This window comes from Lissotriton vulgaris, chromosome 8 (genome assembly GCF_964263255.1).
Source record: "Lissotriton vulgaris chromosome 8, aLisVul1.2, whole genome shotgun sequence".
Lineage (NCBI taxonomy): Eukaryota > Metazoa > Chordata > Amphibia > Caudata > Salamandridae > Lissotriton > Lissotriton vulgaris.
This window is the reverse complement of record NC_141696.1, coordinates 346,887,846-346,903,837: the sequence shown is the minus strand read 5'-3', so window position 1 is coordinate 346,903,837 and position 15,992 is coordinate 346,887,846. Positions and strand designations below refer to the sequence as shown.

The 15,992-nt window shown below is 42.0% G+C and overlaps 1 protein-coding gene across 1 annotated transcript in view; it reads left to right on the top strand.

Moving 5' to 3' along the window:
* The window catches only part of LOC147697032 (amine oxidase [flavin-containing] A-like), an 805,659-nt gene that overhangs the window by 591,925 nt on the left and 197,742 nt on the right, over positions 1–15,992 (top strand). Inside the window, exon 5 of the mRNA XM_086933275.1 lies at positions 8,943–9,034. Within this exon, the coding sequence (XP_086789401.1) occupies positions 8,943–9,034 (92 nt within the window). The remainder of the gene's footprint in view (positions 1–8,942; positions 9,035–15,992) is intronic.

The following is a 15,992-nucleotide window of genomic DNA, read 5'->3' as shown; positions in this document are numbered from 1 at the left end:
TTGACGTTTAATGTAATGGGTGACAATATTGACATTGAGAGAGATAATACAAAGATATTTAGAACCCTGTGGAAAGGCCATGGGTCAGTAAGCAGGTGGGTGAGACAAGGGGGTAATATGAAGTACTGTGTAGAGAAAGTACTATCACAGTAAATTATGAAATATTATAAAACGTTAGAAATAAAACCTACTTTATACAGGCAAGTGGCCCTCCCTCCGCCTGGCACCCCAGATGCACTAATGTTCAGCCAAGTATCCAGACCTAGCCTATTAGGTTACATAAGGAAACACCACAGCATGTAGGTGGAATCCAAGGCCTGAGGCAGCAGGAGTATGTGTGCATTGGAAATGAGGACCGTATAATAGTCTTAGCATAACAAAAGTAAATCCCATTCATTCAATTCAAGGAAAAGAGACAAGAAGAGGAAGTATAGTATCATAAGTATTGGTTGGGTTTTACCAAGTAAGGCTTTCAGATAAAATCTAGGGCTTTACAAAAGGGGCTGCTAAGGCTAACATGGTCAAGGTGTGATGGGAGAGTGAGATTTACCGTGACCTCTGGCAGCCTCATCTTTCCCATCTCAGGGTGCTCTCTCCTCCCATCATTTAAGCACAGTGTTCAATAGTTAGTGTTCTGAGGGGATGGTAGCCAAGGTAGGTTTGTGATGTGGAAGCAGAGCCCAACCATGGTGTGAAGTTACATAGCTGAGTGTGAGGTGTCCATTTTAGTTCCAATTAGGGAGTACGAACATTATTCAAGATCCTCCAGTTCTTCCAAATCCCTAGCTTTCAAAGTGCACATGTCTGGCTGGCCCTGTAAAGATGGCTGGCCAAAGGGACATGCGCACTTTGAAAATTGGTCAAGACAGTCCTACCTCCACCCTGCTGCCATCACTGTGCAAGCCCCGCCCCATCCTGACCCTCGGTTCGGGGGGGATGTACATTAAAATGGCAATAAATTAACTTTATTACCATTTTATTTTTCATCTAGTAGGGGCTTTTGAGGGCATTTTACTTGGAGGGGCTACGGTCCTCCGCTCTAATGGAGAAGCCAGCCTGAATGGATGTCTCTAGAGTTACATTATTGTATTCCATTATTAGAGAGAGCCCTGCATGGGGCAAAAGAGGTTCAGTGCAAGGGAAGGGAGGGAAGACAGAACACGCTCGCAGGCTTCCATCACAGGAGGGGTTTCTTTGCACTTGTACAGATAATGGCAGTGTCTGAGTAATGCCTGGGTCCGACATATTCGTTAGGATAATGATACCATTATTAATTGAATAAAGTCAGAACCCAACATGCAGTGCATAAACATATGCTATGTATCCCACCAGATCCTTCGTAAGAGAAAACACTGTTCAACCTCTGTAGGCACCAGGGATCGACCCGAACCCCAGAGGATCTGGCACTGTAGAAATCATCAGTCCACTGCCATGCAGTCTCAGAAGTCATAGTTGTCACAGGTGAGAAAACTAATAAGGAAAGAAATTCAAAATAGCAAAGTGGAGGAAGGGATAGCTGGTGACAACCTAAGCAAGAGCAGAAGTCCTGCAACGTGAAAAGTTGCCATCCACCATCTTGCTAGTTCTGCTCTATGGGAACCTGTGATCCATGTCATTGCTCTACTGCCTCTGTTGGCCTGACCTCAAAGTGACTGGTGTGTGCAAGTGTGTGTCCGTCCGTCCGTCCATCCGTCCATCCGAATATCCATCCATCCATCCTATTCGTCAAGAACTGGCATTGAAAAATCCCTCCAACTTTGCAAATTAGATAGTCCCTGTTTCTCTATAGAATCTTGTTGCACATATACATTTCTTTGTAATCTCCCACCAGGAAACCTGTAAGTATCGTCCATCCTGATGTAGTCTCCCTCTCCTGACCCCCTGATCATTTGTGTGGAAGGCCTTTACCCTCCGAGGTGCAACAAAGGTAATAGGAACTGCATGACCTCTCTGAAGTGTCATACCCCCACCAAGCTGAAAGCTAATGAAAGGCCCCTTTATGTGTCCTGGAATCATGAATTGTCTCAACTTCAAATTCCTGTGAACCATCCTCTAGTACTGGGCAGAGGTGGGGGGTTGTGATTATATACCTGGCTGGTTTACCTCCTGACACATGACCCACAGGGTATTTTCTAAATGTGTTTGTTAGGGCCAATCGTATAAGAGAGGAACTCAGTAGCTGTATGACCTTAAGGGGACCTGGAAATAGAGTAAGAAACTTAGGATGAGATCCAGGAATGTGGAGATGAAAGGTGGTGAGACAAATCATATATCCCGGCTGATAACTGTAGCATCACAGCTTCCTAGTAACTATTACTATGGTTACTACTGCTGTGTGTTCTTGAGTGTGTGTTCTAGATCTTAGCTAGAGACAGTTACTGATAAGGCATTGAGATGTGAAGACGCACCTGCTTGTTTTACAATAAATATACTTATTTCTACAATTATATGCTTGGAGCACCTTTACAATTTTCCCAGAAGAAGAGGAAGAAGCTGCACTTCCATTGGAAATAGGTAACTTTTTTGTGTTCAAATTGGCAGTCGTTACCTACCAAGTCTGACGGTTGCAGCAGTTCCTCTCCACCGCATTTTTTGATTGATAGTAGCATTCTACCTCCATTGAGTCCTTGAGTCTGGCAGCATCATACCAAGAGAAGATACATGAGTGTTGGAGCCACTCCAGATGACGTCAGCCTCTTCTTTGCAACCAGTGACGACGTCAGCGATTAAGACGCACGTAAGAAGATACAACGAGTTCTACCGGATCTCCAACAAACGTGCACACGTCATCACGTGAAAGCAAGCTTACATCATCACGTGGTGTCATGCAATGTGACCTATGCATGACTCCATTTTGTTTCCTTATTTACTCGCGTTTTCCTAGCAACATCGAGCAAGAGAATCTTTCCTCTACACTTAAAAATCGGAACACATTCACGAGGAAATAATCATCTTGACAGCAATCTGAAGGAACTTTCAATGATGTGGCAAGTTTAAAAGATCTCCCTCTTCTCTAACAGTGGTAACTGAGAATTGATTACAAATAATTTAACCATACAGTGATATGCATACCAGTTATATTTGTGCAAACTTAAACTCGTTTTAACCAATCTGCAGTCAATTATAGTTGTTTATACAACCTTTAATTTTATGCCCTTAATTTATGTACATAATTCATTAACCTATTTTTCTACATATTACAGCCTATTCATAGAATAGTGATTCATACAGTGATAGTACACTACAATTAGCATTACAATTATATCACACTAAAAATGGCTACTCAAGGTTATGGGTTGGTCTCTCCTGTTCCTTTTCTTGTTGGTCCTGAAGAAGGTGTATTGAAATGGTTAGACTGGAAAGAGTACTTCCTAAATTATTTATCTGCTCTAGAAGAGGAGAGTGAGGACAAATGTTCTGCATCTAGGGAAAAGAAAATGTTATTGCATAGGACTAGAAAGTTCTAAAATGTATTATCAGATGGAAAAGAAGGCAAGATCAGGGGCAATGTATTTTTTGAAGCGTTAGAAGATCTTGATGCACATTACGAACCTACTGTTTGTGTAGGAATCATCAGCTACAAATGTTTTCAAAGGAAACAAAATATATCGAAATCTGTTGAAGATTATGTGTCTCCTTTGAAGAAGTTATCTATTCATTGTGAATTTGGCAATTTGTACAATACTTTCATCAGAGATCAGTTAGTTTTGCATTCCAATAACTCAGACATCCAAGAAAAACTTTGGGTTTGTGGAGATGCACCATTAAATGAAATTATTGCATTAGTCAAGAAAGGTGAAATGTCAAAAAGATGTGCACAAGTTGCACTTAAAAGTGATTAAGAAAGAAATGTTGTTAGTAGAGGTACTAGTAACATGAATGACAGTAAAAGATTTGACAAAAGAAATTACAAGGAAGTCAATAGGAAAAGTACTACTTTTAAAAGAAATTACCAAGATGAAAAATAACTTACATGTTATAGCTGTGGGTACAAAGGACATAATGCAAATGAAAAATGGTGTCCTGCATTAAAATTTAGATGTGATTATTGTGGTATTATGGGTCATTTTACAAAAGCCTGTAGAAGAATTAAGAAAGGTAACAAAAAAGTAGTAGGACGTATAAATGACTAGGTTGAGGAACAAGTAGATAATGAAAACTCATGTAGTGATGGCAGCATATATGCATATATGACATTAATGATGATGAGAACATTGTGTTAAATGTTAATGGCTCAGGCAAGAAAAAGATGATTTGTGATATAAAAATAGGTGGCGTTGATTTACAAATAGTACCCAACTCAGGCTCACCTTACACTATCGTACAACGTAGAGTGTGAGAAAGCACATTTGCAAATGTTCTTGAGCAAAAACTAAACTTCTGATATACAACCAGTAACCTTTACTGGTGAAAAGATACCTATGGTGGGTTATGTAGAACTTATGTTCAAGTTCAAAGACAGAAAGGCCATGGGTAAATTATATGTTGCAGAAAAAGGCCCATCTGTATTGGGATGGATTGATCAAGGAGGATGTGGGATTATCCTTAATCCCAAAATGGATGACCAGGTTATGCTTCTTAATGAATCTGATGACAATCTTGTTAAGAATATTTTAAAACAATTTCCAAATGTCTTTTCTGGCAATGTGATAAAACTGAGTGGATTTAAACATAAAATTGTACTTAAAGACAATGCTGTACCAGTTTGCCATTAATTCAGAAATATACCTATCAGCGCAAGAGAAAGAGTCATGGCTGAATTCGACATTGTGGAAAAAAAAGGAATAATAGAGCCTGTAGAGAGTGCAGAATGGCTCGCTCCGTTATTCGTAGCGCACAAACCTGATGGCTGGTTGCGCCTATACATAGGCTTGAAAGATTTAAATAAGAACATGTAGTGGACAAATTCCCCTTACCTAGAATTGACGAACTATTAGCTTAAACTGAGGGGATTATGGGGTTTTCGACAATAAGCTTGACATCTGCATAACACCAAATTCAGTTACACAACAGGAGCAGAAGCTTAACAGCTTTCATAACTCCTTTTGAATGTTATTGTTTTGTACGAATGCCCTTCGGCTTAGCTTCTGCTGCTGCCGTGTTTCGAGGATTAATGCACAAATTGTTTAAAGGGTTAAAAGGTTTAATGTACTTCCAAGATGACATACTCATTATGGGACACAATAAGTATGAACATGACGAAAGATTAAAGAACGTTCTTCAAATTTTATCAGAAAAGGGATTAACAGCTGAACTAAAAAAATGTACGTTCAGGATGAAGTCAGTAATGTATCTTGGACACAAAGTAAGTGGGGAAGGTATTTCTCCCAAAAATAAGTTGATTGAAGCCGTTAGAAATGCTCCAGTTCCCAAGTCTGAAGAAGAGATTAGGTCATTTCTTGGTATGGCTGAATTCTACTCTAAATTTGTACAGAATTTTGCCAAAAAGACTTACAACTTAATACAATTACTTAAATTAAATCAAGAATTTACTTGGAACAAAGAACTTGAAGAGGATTTCAAGAGAATAAAAAATGATCTTATCTCAGCTTGCCCTCTCCAAGTCTTTGACAATCTTGCACAAAGTATTATCACCACAGATGCAAGCAGAAGGGGTTTAGGAGCGGTTCTATCCGAAATTAACGACAATGGAGAAGAAGCAACTATAGCCTTTGCTTCTCGTTCATTATCTCCAACAGAGGAAAAATATTCTGTTGTAGAGATCGAAATATTAGCTACAGTATGGTCAATGGAAAAATTCAGGCAGTTTGTGTGGGGCACAAAATTCATCCTTCGTACGGATCATAAACCATTGCTTAAGGTTTTAACATCTGATGGTGCATTAAAGGCCACCCCAAGAATAGCCAAAATGAACTTAAAACTTTTGAATTTTACGTATGAGGTTGAATATCTTCCAGGGAAAAGGAATCAAGTGGCAGACTATTTAAGTAGATCTCCTTTACCGTATGAGCCTTTTGAGGAAAATGATTGGGAAGACTTTAATGTGGCTGTAGTGTATGAGAATACAAATGCTATCTCCAAAGAGGAATGGAACAATGAGTATGCATGTGATGAAGGATTAAAAAAAGCGGCAAACTTCATAACTCATGGTTGACCCATAAAAAATAATAGCCAAGGAGAATTGAAAGCTATGTGGGAAATACAAAATGAACTATCTATTGACAATGCTGGTTTTGTATGCAGAGGAGAAAGAATTGTTGTTCCTACAACTTTACAATCAAAATGTTGTAGTTAAATCATGAAGGTCATCTAGGCATCAGTAAACTAAAGTCCAGAGTAAAAATGATATTTTGGTGGCCAGGCATGGACAGAGACATAGAGAAGTTTGTCAAATAATTCAGATAAAACTCAACAGGTGTTTAGACCTACTCTTGGCACAAGACATCTTCGTGATCGGCCTTGGGAAAATCGTTATTGATTGGCTAGGTCCGATTGATGATGAGGAAGGAAATCACAAACATGTACAGGTAGTCACTGATGATTATTCTAAGTAGCCGGAAATAGAAATAACTGAAAAGTTCGACACTAAACAAGTCATCAAATTTTTAGAAAGTGTGTTTTTGCGTGAAGGAATTCCAAAGGAAATTCTAAGTGATAACGGACCACAATTTTCATCTGAAAAATACACCAAATTTTGGGAGAGGAATGGCATTTGCTGAAAGAAAACCTCAGTATATCACCCGGCAGGGAATGGTATTGTGGAAAGGTTCAACAGAGTTATAATGGGCAGTGTACAAGCATCATTGAGTGCTGGGAAAAATTGAGAAAAATACCTTTTTAGCACACTGTGGGCTTACAGGATTACACCCACTGATACTGGCTACAGCCCCTTTAGAATCTTACGAGGAAGAGAACATTTTTCCAAAGATAATGTTGCTTGGAACACCATGAAGTCTTATGGAAAATGGTCACCAGCTGTTGTTAGATGAAATCTAAGGAAAATGCATGAAAGCTGTAAGGCTAATTTTGATAAATCATACAACACTTGTGACATTAAACTCAAAGAAGGTGATTGGGTAAAAGTAAAACTCAGTTCTAAAGTGAAGAAAGGACAAAGTAAATATTCTGCACCTTTGTGTGTGATAAAACCTTTTTCCAAATCTGCTGAATTGAGTGATGGTAAAATTTGGCATTACAACAAGTTGTCTAAGTGTAGTGATGTAATAAAAAAAAGGTACAAGCAAATTATTTTCTTCAATGAATTGGATGTGGGATGAAGTTACAGATACTACAAGTTGTGATCAAGATAATGATAATTTTAATTCCCAATCTGTTAACATTGCTCCCAGTGTTGATGCTCATTCTTCTTGTAAGGTTATGCAATCTTCTAGTAACTCTGGAAGAATGACACGTTTTGGTAGAACAATAAGATAACCGATGAGATATAGGAACAATGCTATGTAATGTTTTTGGTAAAGAAGGGGGTTAGAGTATCCACTTCCATTTAGTATGTTCTTATCACAACTTATTCTTGTATAAAGCATTCTTGCATTTAAAGTTCAACAAAACAATAACTACATATGTAGTTTCTGTCAAGTCGTTGTTAGGAATATAATTATTAGTTACATTGTTTTATTTTGTTTTTCATTCTTAAAGAGAGGAGATTTGGCATCACAGCTTCCTAGTAACTATTACTATGGTTACTACTGCTGTGTGTTCTTGAGTGTGTGTTCTAGATCTTAGCTAGAGACAGTTACTGATAATGCATGGAGATGTGAAGATGTACCTGCTTGTTCTACAATAAATATTCTTATTTCTACAAATATATGCTTGGAGCATCTTTACAATAACTAGGGATGAGTCTGCAATCCCTGTCAAAAGAACATGTGTAGTCTGCCTTAGTTTAGTTAACTGGAAAACGGCCTATTTCTGGGCTAGTTTAACTGCAGTTTCTAAAGTAAAGATATGACTGACATTACTCTAGTGATAGTTAAGGTAGAGGAGCTAAACCTGGTTGAAAGCCACCTGTGCAAAAAAAGGAAAAGCAACCTGATGCACTACAGAGAGAGTTATTTGCTATCTCTGCCACTGAAATACAGGATGCCCAATCTTCCAGATGTTCCAGAGTGAGAGCAAATGCTGATTTTTTTATGTATTCTGATGGAAACACCAAGATAACTCCCTGCATCACATTCTGTCATGAAACACTGTTATACAGTATAGTTGAACATGAAGTTGCTTCATCAGATCTAAACCTTTTACAAAAAGCGTTTAGACTAATAAGGACCCAAATAGGGTTTGAAGCATTAAGAATTGACTCTTTCAGTTTGACAGTTCATAGGTATTCTAAACAAATACAGCCATTGCTAAAGACAACAGTTCTTACACTTGAGACCTGTTGGCTTTGTCAATGCTTGTTTTTTTGCCTAAATGGTTACTATTGTTACCCACTCATATGCTGCTGGTATATTCGAATGGTTCTTTTTTTTTAAAGGCAAACCGCATGAGTAAAACAACAATCCAAGATGGCGACCATTAATGTGCACATGCCACCCACCGATTCAGAACTGGGCCATAGTGAGAGTGCAGGGGAGGTATGGTGAATGGGATAATTTTGATGAGGGAAGAGGGTCCAAATGAGGATTGGAGGAGCAGGAGAGACACAGAGGATCAGAAAGTAGCTCACGATGCACTACAATACACGTCATCAGTTGAAGGATTCAACTCTGCCAATTAAAATCCGGCGTGACTGAAATGCTCTTTGGGTAGGACACGCAAGATTACGGACTATAGCCATCATATCATGAGCAAGGGGTGGGCAAACCCTTAAGTCTATATTGGATACAGTAGGGATGTTTACCTACAGACAGCCGAAAAAACTGTCTGTTGACGAGACCTCCAAAGGGAAAACAACCTCCGATGGACATGTTGATGCCTATGTGCAATACATACAGTTACTAATAATATGCACTACTTTGTAGATTCCCGCTGAGGCGCCTTGGGATGCACCACATGCTGCAGAATGGGACAAGATGACGATGAAAGATTTTATCGACAGCGTTTGCTGTACAAGGTAAGTCGAGAGAAACGTTTTATTGTGGAACCAGAAAATAGGACATACATTGTTGTATGTTAAAGTTAAATTAAATCAATCACCTGGCAAGAATCTATGTAATTTTTTTCTGTGGCTCTGGAATGCATTCTCAAAGGTCATTTCTGTTACTCCTTTGCTGTAAACCTAATTTAGACGGCTATGTTTTAGATGACCTATTTTGTCAATCATCTGAAGTGCAGGTTTGCACTTACTTTTTCACTGACCTGGTAGTGCAAAATCCTTTGCATGAAACCAGTGCAAAAATGAAATATTTCTCTGGGTGATAACTGTAAATGGCGTTCGGCCCTGGGGCAGTATTATGATCGGCTTTTCCTGGCACTGCGCGTGACAGAGTGTCTATTTCATGCCTTCAGTACTAAATGTGAATTCATTTAACCGCATATTTCTCAGAGTTGGCGCATTATTTTCAGATTGCACAGCTTAAAAAAAGAGAGAGGCACACCTTGCACGCAGAGCCCGAGAGCTTTGTTAACTGAAAATAAAGCACTACTCTAAGAAATAACGGTACAAATGAAATTAAATGAAACAAAATTTATAAAATGCACTAATACCCGAGGGTGTCTAGGCGCTGATGCTCAAAAGAGAAGGATGCAAACATAAGGAGATGATGGACGGAGCGCTGAAACTTTTCAGACACTCCCCCCCAGTCACAGATCTTGGTTGAATCCATCATCGTTCTCTATCTCACTTCCCCACCCAAGTTCAGACCCAGCTATATGCAAATCAGTCTTGATCCTGTGCCTCATGGGAGCAGTCCAGCCCATACTGCCAAGCAAGGTCTTCCCTGAACCGGAAACAAGCATCCTGGGACCGGTTTCGGGGTAACACCTCTGTGGTATCATCTGCATTAGGGGGAACCCTGACCTTGCCACTCACCCCGTCGTCTGGTTACACATTGGTTGACACCACTGTGACATGCTTCAGAATGTCACAGTGGCGAACGTTCCGAGGCAAGCTCCCTGCGAGGAGAGAGAGAAGGAGAGTCAAGATTACTGTTATATCCTAGTTCTGTACTTCCTCGTGCCCCCGTGTGTGACGACAACTAGTCACCTCTCCTGCGCGAGAGCACCCACTGTCACCATACCCCTTTCCATTGGTTCTGAACGTTCCACCCTTCCTTCTGTTCCACTCCAACTGCCTAACTGTCATTCTAGTGATTACCTTCCTGACCCACGCACCACACCAGGTGTGGGACTGTTCATGAACAAACCTGTTCCTGATTTCAACTTCTGCGTTCCTGTAATTTACTTTCTACAAGTGGCGACGAGGATGGGATATTTGGTGATTAGCGGATTTTAAATCAATATGGCCTGACTGAACGTTTCAACCGTGTCCTAAAGGGACACATACAATTGTCAAGGACTGCTAACCTTAACTGGGAAGAATAAGAATTCAAACTCATCTGGGCCTTTAGGATTTCTCCTTGTGCCAGCACCCGCAATGCACCTTTTGTGCTCATGAGAAGCAGACAGCCCCTGAGTATAAACCTAGGGTGGATGTCTACATCAAAACAACTTGAATGGTCACCAGACGTCATCAGGAATAACATAATCAAGGCACAAAAATACTACAAAGAATGGTATGACTCAAAACATGGCGCAAAAGAACACTCATTTAAGGTAGGGGATCTTGTGAAAGTTTGTTTAGAAAAAAAAGTAAGAAAAGGAGAAAGCAGATTCACCACTCCTCTTCACATCGATGAACTTTATAACAACGCTGCAAGGCTCAGCGATGGGAAAGTGTGGCACATGAGTAGATTGGCCAGATATCATCATGGAGACAATTTACCCAGTCAACGGCAACCTAATGTGTATTGCAAAGATCTGTGGGTTGATGTTGATAAGACCAGTTCTGAACAAAGTTGCATGCCCAGTAATGAGACTTCACATGATCTCCCACCTGTCACTGACTTTGCTGATTGTCACTCATCAGACTAGTCTGTTGATGTCAGTCCTCACACTCCGATACCAAGGCGGAGTTGTTACGGCGACTCACACTCTGACTCTGAAGCCATGTCTGACAGTCATAGCTTCAGTGGTAGGTCTGGCAGAACCAGTAATGATCCTCACTCCGACACCGAAAGTGTTCCTGATCCTCACTTTGTCACGGGGAGGTTTGGGAGAGCCATCCATAAGCCGAAACGTTATGAAGACTTTGTGTTTGACTAATGGTTCATAGTTTAATCCACATGACTGTTTGTTATACCACAGAATGTAGTTATTAGTCAAAACTCTAAAGAGAGGAAGATGTGTTATATACTAGTTCTGTACTTCCTCGTGCCCCCGTGTGTGACGACAACTAGTCACCTCTCCTGCGCGAGAGCACCCATTGTCACCATACCCCTTTCCATTGGTTCCAAACGTTCCACTCTTCCTTCTGTTCCACTCCAACTGCCTAACTGTCATTCCAGTGATTACCTTCCTGACCCACGCACCGCACCAGGTGTGGGGCTGTTCATGAATAAACCTGTTCCTGATTTAAATAAATCAAATGAATTTTGTTGTGCGCACTGCATTGAACTTAGGGATGCAGTGCATGCAACGAAATTTATTTGATTTATTTAAAGGTTTACTTACCTGCAAACCTCCATTATCCATACATTACTAACCCCCACCCTGCCCCTTCCCCTCCCCATGTCACCGCCCCAGCAGGTACTCCCCTACCGACCGCGGCTGACTTTAAGTACTGTTTTTGGTTTTGTCGCACTTCTCTGTGAGACTTTTCCCTGCAGACAGCTCGTTGAGGCTTTCTTTTCATAAGTGGACGCTCGGTGGCCGGGAAGTGTGCACCGTAGGAGAAGGTGTGCATTTTTTCTTCATGTCAGTGAGCGGCAAAGGAGGAAGCCGTTCCGGTCACGCTGACCGGCACAGCTACTGGCAGTTGGGACTGTGTGGAAACGCTGAGGAGTGACTGGGAGAGTGTCGCCCTGACAGGCGGGTGGCGTAAGCCAAGCAGGAAAGATTGCGGGTCGTCAGGAAGTAACTGATGCAACGCGCATTCTCCTGCCAGTCGCGCTGACTGACACAGCTCTGCAGGCAATTTTGCAGCATAACAAAGGTTGGGGTCTGGAAAGGTAAGTGCGGCTGGCTGCTGGCCACTTTAGCTGAACCAGCCTTCCCTTCTAATGTTGTTGACAGTGGAATTGAACGCACTGTAACAACGTGAGGAATCCTCTGCATGAGTTCTGCTGCCTCTAGACATCAGCGTATGGAGAGACTCCTGGGAGAGTCAGCCTGTGGTCTAGGTGGGCTGTCCAAAACACATTACTTCGTCTTCTGAAAGAAACTCACTGAAAAAACTCGACAAGCAGAGCGTGAGAGGAGTTCTGCCAATAACAGGAACAGTCTGGCAGTACAACAGCGCCATCTAGTGAACTTTTAGCAATAATTATCCCCTTTTCGTTTCAGTGACATTGAAGTGACTCATAGCTATTCCATTCAATTGTATTCACATGGCTGTCCACTGAATATTTGTAGTCATATCGGGCTAAGGTGAAAGTTAGGTAGATCAAGGTGCATTGCATGTTTGACTTATGGGCAAGCAAAAACCCATAGGACATCCCCCATACTCGGTGTCAATTGTCACAGCTCCCAGGAGTCATCATGCAGAATGTCACACCTCCCTCATTCTTTCTGCCCCCTCCAGGGTTGCCAACTCTCAAGTGGAACAAATGGAAAAAGGTTTTCCAGAATTACGCGGTAGCATGTGGACCGAATTTGGTGCTTTAAAGAAAAGTAGTGTTGCTGATGCATTACCTGGGTGCTGAAGGGCAAGAGATAATAGAACATCTTCCAGAGATAAATGCCAATGATGCAAGGGAGTTGAATGAATATGAGATAAGTCTAAAAAAGCTAGACATACATTTCCTACCAAAGATAAGCACCATTATGGAGCGTTACTATTTTGGCAGAAGAGGACAGAAGGTGGGATAAACTGTAGAAGAGTTTTTCCCTGAGTTGCTCAAGTTGGCAGCTACGTGCAAGTTTGGAGGAGCCTGTGAGGAGCAGATACGTGACCAGTTTCTCTTAATCTGTAAGACTGAGCGTGTACAAGAGGAGTTGTGGCTGAAAGATGACCCGGGCCTTGGGGAGGTGCTCATCATAGTGAAACAAGTAGAACACATGATGAAGTCTGTGAGTGAAATAAAGCAGGATAGTGAGGCGAGTGAAGTCTCTGTGGAGAGTGACAGTGTACTAGCAGATAAAGAGCAAAAAAAGGAACAGAAAGAGGTCCAGGGGAGTTGGGGTTTCAAAGGAAACTGTTACAGGTGTGGCAAACCTGGTGACCTGTCAAATGATAGGGAGTGCCCTGCCCTAAAATCAACATGCAACAAGTGTAGATGGAGGGGACACTTCAGACAATGCTGCAGGAGCAATGCTAATTATGAGAAACAGAATAGGGATGGTACCCCTTGTGTCTGTGATGAGATTGTGTTACAGGTACAGGGGGAGTCGGTGAGCAATCTCAAGGATCTTATAACTGTGGAAGAAACATAAATTGAGGCAATGTTTGATTCATGTTCCAAATTGACAATCATATCTGCAGAAGAGTTTGAGAAAGTGTCAAAAGGTAAATTGAAGCTGCAGAGAATGGATGTACGACCGGGAGGTTATGGTGGGGAACCCATACACATGAAGGGTTACTTCTAGGGCACGGTAGGCTACAAAGACAGGCTCACGGTTGGTAAGATTTATGTGTCCAAAAAGGGGGACAGCATCCTGGGGTGGCAAGCCCAAAAAGACCAAGGCATCTACCTCAATCCTAACAAGAATCTCCAGATACTAGTACAGGGGGTGGGGAAGACCCTGGTGGGGATAGAGGAAGAGTTCAAGGAGGTCTTCGCAGAGAAATTAGTATGTCTCAGAAACTATGCCCACAGAATAAAGCTCAAAGAAAATTCCAAGCCTGTTTCAGCCAAAGTTAGAAATCTCCCAATTTCCATTCAAGAGGCTGTGAAGGAGGAGTTGGAGAAGTTGTGCAGGTTAGAGGTGATCGAACCAATAGAGGTCACTGAGTGGTTGGCACCAAAAGTCGCAGCCAAGAAGGAGAATGGGTCTGTGCGATTATGCATTGATCTCAGAGCATTAAACAAGGAAGTCATAGTCGACAAGTACCCCCTTTCAAACATTTCACAGATGATGAGCACGTTGGAGGGGGCAAAAGTATTCACCACACTGGACCTGACCTCAGCTTACTACCAAGTCAGGCTTCACCCTGACTCACAAGAAATCACAGCATTCATTACGCCCATGGGGGCATACAAATTTAAGCGGATGCCTTTTGGACTAGTCTCTGCCGTAGCAGTTTTTCAAAGGATTATGAGCAACCTCCTTAATGGCATTCCTGGGGTCATGTGCTACCAGGACGATGTGCTGGACTTTGGAGAGGATGACAAACAACATGAGATCAGGATGAGGCAGGTTTTGGAAGGACTCACGGTGAAGAAGGAAAAGTGCAAAATTGGCTGTGCTGAAATAGAGTTTCTGGGCCACAAAGGGACGGCAGAGGGAATTTGCCCCAAAGCAGATCTACAAAACACTATCATCAACCGTGCACCACCCAAAAACAAAGATGAAATAAAATCATTCATGGGGATGGTGGAGTTTTATAGTAAGTTCATGCAGAGTTTTGCCAGACGCACATATACCATACGCAACCTACTCAGGAAAGGGGTGACTCTCGAGTGGAGCGGGGAGTGCCAGAAGGAGTTTGAAGATACAAAAAAAGCACTAGCCGAAGCCCCGAGCCTAAAATCTTTCATACCTAGCTGACCACCGACGCAAATTTGAAAGGATTGGGAGAGGTCCTCATGCAGATCGGTGAAAGAGGGGTGGAAACAATACAATTTGCATTGCGCTTGCTATGCAAGGCCGAGCTCAATTACTCGGTAATCGAGAAAGAAGCGCTAGTGGTGCATTGGGCGATAAACAAATTCAGAGACTTTGTGTGGGGAATGAACTTTAACCTGAGGACAGATCATAAGCCTCGGTCGAAGTCTTCAGCAAGAAAGGGCTAGACTCCATTTTAAGCAGGATCAGACGATGGATCATGAACCTCCAAGAGTACACCTTCGAGGTGGAATACGTACCTGGAGTAAGGACCTGGCAGCTGACTGCCTTTCTCGCCTGGTGAGTGATGTGAGGGAGGAAGCAATCATTCGAGAGGAGGATGATGAGCATGATAAAGAGATGCAGGTGGAGAATGTGTGCATCATCACTCAAGGAGCCATCGAAAAAAGAAGCTGGAAGGAAGCTCTTAGTTTGTGAGAAGATGAAGGGAGGTTGGAAGGGCCAAGATAAGTGGGAAGAGACACTAAGACCATTCTGGATGGTCAGAAACAAACTATCATTCCCAGATGAATGTCTGTTCAGGGGTACAAGCTGGTTCATCCCGAGACTTTGAGAGAGTGTCTAGTCAGCCTGGTCCATGAGGGGCACTTGGGAATTACCAAAACCAAACAAAGGTTGCGGCTAGACTACTGGTGGCCCAGCATGGATATTGAAATCAAGAGGAAAAGAAGAGACTGTGTACCATGCTCCGCCAGTGACAAGGTTCTAAAACAGCACACACCTCTCATGCAGTGTTGACCACTCCCTGTGGGTCCATGGGTGGATGCGGCTTTGGGTACTGTGGGCCCATTGACCAGAGAACATTGTACACCTTACATCCTGGTACTCATAGATCTATACTCCAGGTGGCCAGAGGTGAAATATGTGTCTGATATCACCAGGAGGGTTGTCACAGACTTTCTACAAGAGGTGTTCCTTAGGGTTTGCCATGTAGCCTATTGACGGATAATGTGGTGCAACTCTGCTCTAAAGAAATGAGAGATTTCCTAGAGAGTAATGGGATCGTACACAAGCGATGTGCGCTGTATCACCCAGATACAAATGGGATGGTCAAACGATTCAACAAG